Source organism: Actinia tenebrosa, unplaced genomic scaffold (genome assembly GCF_029948245.1).
Source record: "Actinia tenebrosa isolate PJP-AT-01 unplaced genomic scaffold, QUT_ActTen_1.0 PGA_scaffold3__52_contigs__length_22856419, whole genome shotgun sequence".
Taxonomy (NCBI): domain Eukaryota; kingdom Metazoa; phylum Cnidaria; class Anthozoa; order Actiniaria; family Actiniidae; genus Actinia; species Actinia tenebrosa.
The window spans coordinates 1,384,362-1,392,706 of NW_028292580.1; the positions used below are offsets into that span (position 1 = coordinate 1,384,362).

Below are 8,345 nucleotides of genomic sequence, written 5' to 3' on the forward strand. Positions count from 1 at the left end.
AGCTTTAACATCTTCTTGAACCTCTGTTATTTTCTTCTATATCATCGATAGCGTGGGCGCTTCTTGTTCATCGTCCATCATTCTTAAAGTTTTCGGGTCTGGTGATAATTCCAAAGATGATGATGACGATACGGGCTCCCTAACTCTTCTCTTGCTCATAGAGGTATTTTTATAACAACGTATTGGCTTTACTCCGATCACCTATTCATATTTTTGGAGTTATACAACTCGGAGTACGGACAATTTCAAAAACGAACCGCCGTCTTGCCCAACAAAGAGGAGGTTATCGAAAGGATGAAGTCTACGTTGGCACCAGTTTTTGTGTCCTTGCTGGGATACTTAGGCAAAACCCCAAGACTTTACTTCTTGAAGAGAAGGAGATTAGAAGCATCATAGAAGTTATAAATGGTGTGGACGTAAACCTCCAACAATGCCAGCAAACCAAGACACCTTGCCCCAGAGTCAGAAAAAAGTAAGGCCAGTGACATTTTCTCTCTTGGTTGTATCTTTAAAGATTCATACGTGATCAAAGAACTTCAAATTTGTCAATTTCAATCTCTCTATAGAAAGTGCAGAGAAAAGAGTCCAGACCAAAGACCTACAGGGAAGGACGTTTGCAAGTTGTTACAATCATGTCACAAACTCTAGGTTTCTCAATTAATTAATAATTAGCAAACGTTTTAGTGTTAAACACGTATTTTAGTAGTTCAGACGAATTCTAAACACTCAGTCTGAGTGCACGTCTCTAAAAATTCCTGTTCGTAAACTACAAGTTTGTCAAATTATTTTAAACAAAAAGACCAGACTAGGGTTTTCGGGTTTATTTCAAAACTGAGGATACTGGTGTCTGAAAACTAATGCTGACATTTTTTGCCGTTGGTATCGACTAAAAAGGATGAATCCTCGAACTTTGAAATATATTATTATTTAATGTTACTGTTATTATTTGATCGATAAATGTTTATATGTATTAAATATCGCATAATAAAAAGGCATATTGTTTTGAATCGCCTTCAAAATATAGGATTAAAACAAACAATTCGTTGACATCTACTTGCCATAATTTTGTCGCCTCTGGTGGTTAATAATCGTGGAACCGTCAATAGGAATTCGAGGAATGCGGGAAAATTTCCTGCATTAGTGTCGGTATCCAAGTGTTAAGTAATGAGCTGCTCGTGAGCTGACACGACCCATCACGTCGTAAAGGAAGTCATAGTGCTACAGCAGCATCTGCACCCACAAAACGACCATGCTCATTCCGAAAGTCCAGAAGTAAGAATTTCACTAGAGTTTTGGAGATTCCAATGAAAATGAAATCCTTCTCAGTTAGAAGTGAAGTTGTAGTAAACAAGTATGAGAAGCATTTCAGTGTTGACACAGCTGGATTTACTTATGATGTTGAAATCAAGAGCGCCACGGACTGCTCTTGTAGACATAGCAATGACAGAGATGTGTGTAGTCACATAGTATAGCTGTTGCTGATTCGCTTTAAAGTTCCAGCTCAAGACGATGTCCTGCAGCAGAGAGTCTACACCAGCCATGAATTGGAGCGCATTTTTTCTATTCAGAGTTCTGAAACAAATGGACTCACACAGGAGAAAGAAACACCAAGTAAAAAACCCTCAAGTGACAACTGCACTTGGTTGGTGTCAAAGCACTTTTTGAAAGCACGTCCAAAGTGCCCTACTTGCCACATGGAGATGAAGGAAGGTGACTTGAAGATAACTTGCAATGCAAGGTGGATGCCACCACACAAAACCAAAGAGGGGAAATATTTTACTGTACCAAGAATATACCACTTCTGTTTGTCACGGCAGTGCATTTCTTCAGATCCCCCGTAAGACAGTTCTATCAAAAGGCCACCACAGCAACTGAAATTGGATTCAGATGTAGAGTTCACAGCTGATGAGTGGGAGGTTATTACTTTCCAAGATTTCCCATTGTCCTTTGATGACTGACTTGCTAAATTAATATTTATACAATTGTCCCTTGTTATTTATATCTTACTTTTATATTATGAGACAGTTTGGCATTATAAAATGAATGTCTCTTTGTATTGCTTTTTAAATTGTTCAGGTTCAAGTGTTTTATGGTTATCTCGTTTAGAAATAGAAGTTACAGATTAAAAAAAGCATAAACAATAATAATTGGTTATTAAAATAGCCTGATTTGAAATAAAATGTCATGGCTTATTTTATGATAGTAACTGTGTGAAACTGATGTACTATGATAAAAAGATGTTTTTTTTGCATTTGTGTTAGAATGTTGCTTTGTCAGACTTTTTTATAGAAAATATATTGGAAATAAGCAAATGAAGGCCTAAACCTCATTTTCGAATATTTTTGCTTTGGGTTCACACTTTGATTCCACTTTCATCGGTCATCTCCACTTCCAAACAAGTTAAACTTTCTGAATAACAAGAAACAGCCTTTCTTCAAGAAAATAGTTTTTGGTGCTCAACTGCTTCAATATGCTATTCTTGTGGTCGAAAAAAGATGCCCAAAAATGTAGGATTGGGCCTTGCAATTAAAACCGAGGAAAAGAAATTATACAAATGCTTAACCATCTTGGTCACAGTATAAATTACTGGGAATGCCAACAAGTGGAGACCGAGTGGGCAGAGATGAGCTTAAAGCAATTTGATGATGGTGAAACACATAGTGAAAGGTACGTTTGCACAAAGTGCGGCAGACAATGTAGACTTTCATGAGCCTTGCATATTACCAGGGAGGATTTCCTCTAGGAAATGAAAAGTTGTTGCCACAAAGCAATGTTGCTAAAGTCAGACTTAGGGCATTAAAGTCTGCCGAAACAAAGTTTTACCAACTACCTTTCCGCCAGCTCCTACAATCATGAGAAAAGCAAAGTGATTTCTTCATGCAGTGTGCCACAGAACGCGAGACCCTAGAGGGATTAAACAGAGCTTGGATCTTCACTCGAAACACTAGACAACTCAGTGATACACCTCGGAGGCTTTCATCGAGCAAAGACCTTCATTGGTGTGATTGGTAAGCGCATGGAAGAATCAGGTATAGAGGATCTTTGGATAGAGAGTGACATATGTGGAAGCAATGTTGCAGCAAAGATAATTAGTGGGACGCATTACAATAGGGCGAAGAGAGCTCATAAACTCGCTCTTGAGGCGCTTGAAAGGCTCCAGTGGGAACACTTTTTGGAATGGCTTGAGAAAAACGAAGTCAACGAAACAGCACTGAATGACATTAACAACAAGAAACAAGAATTAATCGATATGTTTCAGTCAGGGCATGATTCTGTGGTGAAACGTCGCGAGGAGATTCATCATCAGGTGGTGGAGCTTGGCAATATTCTCACTACAAAGCTCGGACCACAATTCAAACAGTTCAAGATGTATGGTTGCCAGCGCTCAGCTTTATTTGCGTTTTGGAACGAGTATATGGAAATGATCTGGTTGTTGCTTAATTTTGTCCATGGTGATAGAGATGACAATTGGAAGCTGCACCTTGAGACATTCAATGCAATGATACCATATGATAAAGCATTTGACCACCTAAACTACTTCAGATGGGGAACAGTCTACATAACGGACATGAAAAGGCTTTCAGATGTTGCCCCAGATGTTCACAGAGAATTCACAGAAAATCGAGCCCATGCTGTCTCAACATCATCGTTGCAATCATCATTCAATCATGTTTCACCAGACATGGCACTGGAACAAACGATCAACAAAGATTCCAAAACTAAAGGAGGAATCGTTGGAGTCAGTGGCATGGAGGAAACTAGAGATAAGTGGGCTCTCTCGGCTCACATGATGGCAGCTGCAACAACTGCTGTCAAAGCCATGAGTGGAATGGCAACAACCTCATACTTCCAGAAAGAACTTGGAATAGAGAGAATAGAAAGAGATGAAAAGGACATTCAAAACATCATCCGATGCATCAGGACAAAAATGGCAAATCCCTTTGATGTCAATCAATATGAAGAAGAGAAACTACCTCTTATCAATATTGGCACCGGAGCAGTTCTCCCAAGTGATGTCTGTGACTCTCTTCTTACTGCCAAAGCGCAGGGAGAAAGGGCAATGACAGAGTTCATTTAGAACTCACTGATAACTGGCGAGAGAGACTTTTGGAGTCCCCTCCAAAAAATGAATATCAAGACTTTCCAAAGTCTTAACAAGCCAATCAAAGTGGCCGACAAAGCCAAGGAAGCAATGAAGGTGATAAACATTGACAGGCGTATATACAGCAGGCTTCTTGTGTCAAAAGATCGTGACATAGATCTTAGATAGGTGCAGTCATACGAATTAGCATATGAGCTATTGACATTGCTAACGAGTAAATAATTGTAGGCCAACAACTGTCATCTGTTATTACTCTTGTTAGCAAAGCCCCATTCAAAGTTAACACTTTGCCATTCTCTCCACAAAACTCCATGACCAGCAGTATATTTCCATTCTTTTCACAAATTCCATAGAAGTACGGGAAGCCTGGATGATCATCTAAGTTGGAAAGTAACTGCGCTTCTTTCTCAATCAAATAACAGTACTTTTGTTGCTTTATTGTCTTGACTGCTACTAAATTAGTTCTGTACCTCATCAGTCGAACGATACCAAATCTTCCTTCTCCTAAAATAATATTCTCGTCACATTCTTGTAACAATGTGGGGTTCAATGAGTCTGTCGGACGTGGGCTGATCAGCGAAGATGTTGGCTTTGTGGGGTTTGGCTGAGTAGGATGAGGTTCATTCAAACGGAAGTTTCTCTTCAGCTTTGCCGATGATTGTCCAATTTCTGGTCTAGCTGCCAACAAAACCTTTCCTGCGTAAGTAGAACCCAATAAACGGCTATTGTTCGGATTGAGAACAAAACCTTTGTCGGGTTTGATTTTTTTACCCGTTTGATGTGTAGTACTATTTGCTGTGGATACCACGCTGTCTTCACTCTCTTGTACTGTATCCAGTGCGCTTTGATGTGTACTGATGTTTTCTGAAGATTTCTTTTGTACGACAGCTGTCTTCTCCTGTACACGTCGCAACGCCTGCTTTTTCCTTAAATTTTTTCGGCGCAGTGACCGTTTCTCCTTTGAACGCGTGCATTTCTTGACTGGTTTCATGATAACACTAGTAAATCATCTGAGAACGCATAGGGTAATTGGGCATTATTTCAATCCGGAATTGTGTACCACCCTCTAACAACCGATGACGTCAAACGTCGAGAAAAGGCGGGAAATGCAGTTGTTTCAGACCAACGTACCGGTAATATCTTATTCGTGCTTCTAAATATATTTCTCTGTACTAAAACTATCTTTCGTCAAAATGATTGGCCTTGAGGATGAAACAACTGTTGAAGAACTACGGAGAGAGGTGGAATTGCTAAAAGGAGAGATGAAAGCCCTCAAAGAATCGAGAATAGAAGATCAATGATCGCGAAGGCAAACAACAAGCAAGAAGCAAAACATCCACCATGACCGCTCTGTAAGTAAATTAAATTGTTGCAATACTTAGTGGAAGGACTAATTTATTGGTTATCTTGCATGCAGTCTATATTTCTGCGATTGATACATATGCTAAGGAGGAAAGTGAGTTTATTTTAGATTATAATTAAAATGTGCTTACTTGGGTAAATTTCGCGCGCTTTTTAAGATCTATAACTTATGCAGTGCATTAATCAGTATCCGTTTCAATTGCGCATACATTATGAACACACTAAAGTCAATAGTAATCAATGTTTGACATCAATTCGGGCCTAGAAAATCTTGAAAGGCTATAGAAATCATTACAATCAAACAGTACAGTAAAAACCATAGTTCTTATGACTGGCGTACAAATATAATCATGTCAACCTAGAGAATAGAGTATTTATACTTGGGTTTCCTGTGGTCAATTACCTACGGACGACTGTTACACGGTCTTTCATCACTTCAACAAGATTAATGTCATAAGATCTATATCACGTTAATTTTCTTTTGTCTTCGAGAAAATCAGTTTGATATCAAATTTTTGACATCAAAAAGACTGCAAAGTTTAAGATCACACTGATTGTTGTTACTAACTTAACGAAAATATGATTTTTTATGTCGAATATTTGGAATGAAATGAGGTTTTAGTCTCGTCGGACATGCGATGAAAGGAAATTAAAATATATTTCTTTGCCAAGATGCTTACCAAAAACATAATAATAATTTTTGCATCTTTGCAAAGTCACTATCATGGATGTGACATATATTTGACAGTACGAACGCCTTTCTTGAAAATAAAATATTGCATATCACGCTAGAGTGTATACCATCTCGTACATTTTTCAGCGTAAAACTAAGCGAGTTTTGTCCCAAAACAAAAAAAGGTGTTTATTCCTATATTATGTCATTCAATTTTTTATTTTTTTATTTTTTAGAAAGCAGTACACAAAGTGTACCGTCAGCTCTTAAAGAATGCTGACTTTAGTGAATGGAGCTTTCAATAAGGGTATAGTACCGTTTTCAACAAATCATATGAAATAAGTTAGTTCGTCTCATTCGACAGGCCATCCGTCTTTGAGCGGAAAGCTAATCGGTGCAGTTTAGCCGTCTTTGAATGGCAGAACAGCATTGAGACATTTTAATTGAAGAGCATGTGTATGTAGGCATCAATAGATTGCATAGTTTGTCTCATTCGACAGGCCATCCGTCTTTGAGCGGAAAGCTAATCGGTGCAGTTTAGCCGTCTTTGAATGGAAGAACAGCATTGAGACATTTTAATTGAAGAGCATGTGTATGTAGGCATCAATAGATTGCATAGTTTGTCTCATTCGACAGGCCATCCGTCATTGAGCGGAAAGCTAGTCGGTGCAGTTCAGCCGTCTTTGAATGGCAGAACAGCATCGACGATTCCGGTAAGTCATCTGTGCATTTTCATTCTTTACGTTGCCTGCATGTTTTGTGCTGAATTCTGTTCTCTTGTCTTTCCGTGTACTTTTCCCCCTAGATTTTTCTCTGATAGCAACAGGGACACCTCACGAAAACTTAGAAGAGAAGTGAGAGGTCTGTACGGAGATGGTACTTGGAAGAAATCCGCTTTAAAAGGTTAATTTAATGTTTATATTTGTATCGAGTTGTACAATTCTGTTCAAGGTACTTGAAAATACGCAGCGCAAACAAGACGCTATGAATTAAAAAGCACATCTCCTTGCCCTCAGATAAGAAATCCCTATTTTTAACTCCGCGCGAACCTAAATTACTTTTATCATTATGGTCTAAAAAAATCAAAACTTTTGAAAGTGTTTATATCTGCCGAAACATTGTCCATTTCAAACTCCAATAGAATCCTACTCAACTGCAATGCACTGAGGGTCAATGCCAATTTAATTTGCAGTATAATGCATTGGATCCAGCGAATTTTTAACAATTATCGATATATATGTGTTTCAATTGTAAATCTTACAGTTGCTGTTCATAATATGTTCAGATTCTATTCACCGGTACTGGAAATCCCTGAGGGACGATCAAACAAGACGGAAAAACCAGAAGTTTATGGAGCATAGGAATAACCTACGACGACAACAACGAAAAAAACGGGTAAATGAGTGCCATCAGATGTTTTCCCTTCGTCTTGCCTGAAAACACCGCTGATATTTATTAATACATAGTTCTATACTTCCTTTGACAGAAACTTGAAAGACGAAGAAAAGCTCTTGCTTCCGTTGAGCTGTCTACCGGCGACAGGGAAAAAGCAAAAGAGATAATAGAGGGGCCATTCGCACTTGAGTGCATGTCAAGCGAGGAGAGCTGTGACGATGAGGAAGTGGAAGCTGGCCCAGGTCCCAAGCCTCGAAAGATTCGTAGGCTGTCCTGGGAAAGATCGCGATTGCATAACATCAAAAAAGCGATTGATGATCATATCAAAAAGAATCTAACAGCGGCGCAAAAACGGCTTAGTTCCAGGACCATCATTGCAACTGAGAAATCGAATCGCACAAAGCCTAAGGAAATACCTTCTTGGGCAGCCAGAGAAGGCAATGAATGAAGTGAATGAAGTCAGATTTGTCTTCTCCTTTACGATTGTATAAGAGCGATATCACATAAGCAATGTTTTACATGCAAATGAGCTGCCCAGTGAAATAGCATGATAATGAAGTGAACCAGATGAGTTTTGTAAGCTAAAACATTACAACAATTGCCTTGTATTGGAAATATTATTTTTGACAAACTAAAGATCGATAGGACTTGAACTGTTTTCTAATACGGTGAAAATTGTATGATTCACGCATATCTCATTTTTAAACAGTAGTGAATATCGGACTGTTTTCCCACCTATACTATGCATGGTGCAATTTTTATTATTCACGACATCCAAAAAATATTGCTGTGCTTCAAGGACTTAAACAAAAT

The 8,345-nt window shown here is 38.6% G+C and overlaps 1 protein-coding gene across 1 annotated transcript; it reads left to right on the top strand.

Annotated features, from left to right (window-relative positions):
• The first annotated feature begins 6,824 nt into the window (after positions 1-6,824).
• LOC148907574 (uncharacterized) lies at positions 6,825-8,138 on the top strand. The gene is made up of 4 exons (XM_089035675.1): positions 6,825-6,850; positions 6,943-7,040; positions 7,423-7,532; positions 7,624-8,138. The coding sequence occupies exons 1-4, from the start codon at positions 6,825-6,827 to the stop codon at positions 7,978-7,980; spliced, it is 591 nt and encodes a 196-aa protein (XP_088891801.1). The 3' UTR covers positions 7,981-8,138.
• Positions 8,139-8,345: the final 207 nt, after the last annotated feature.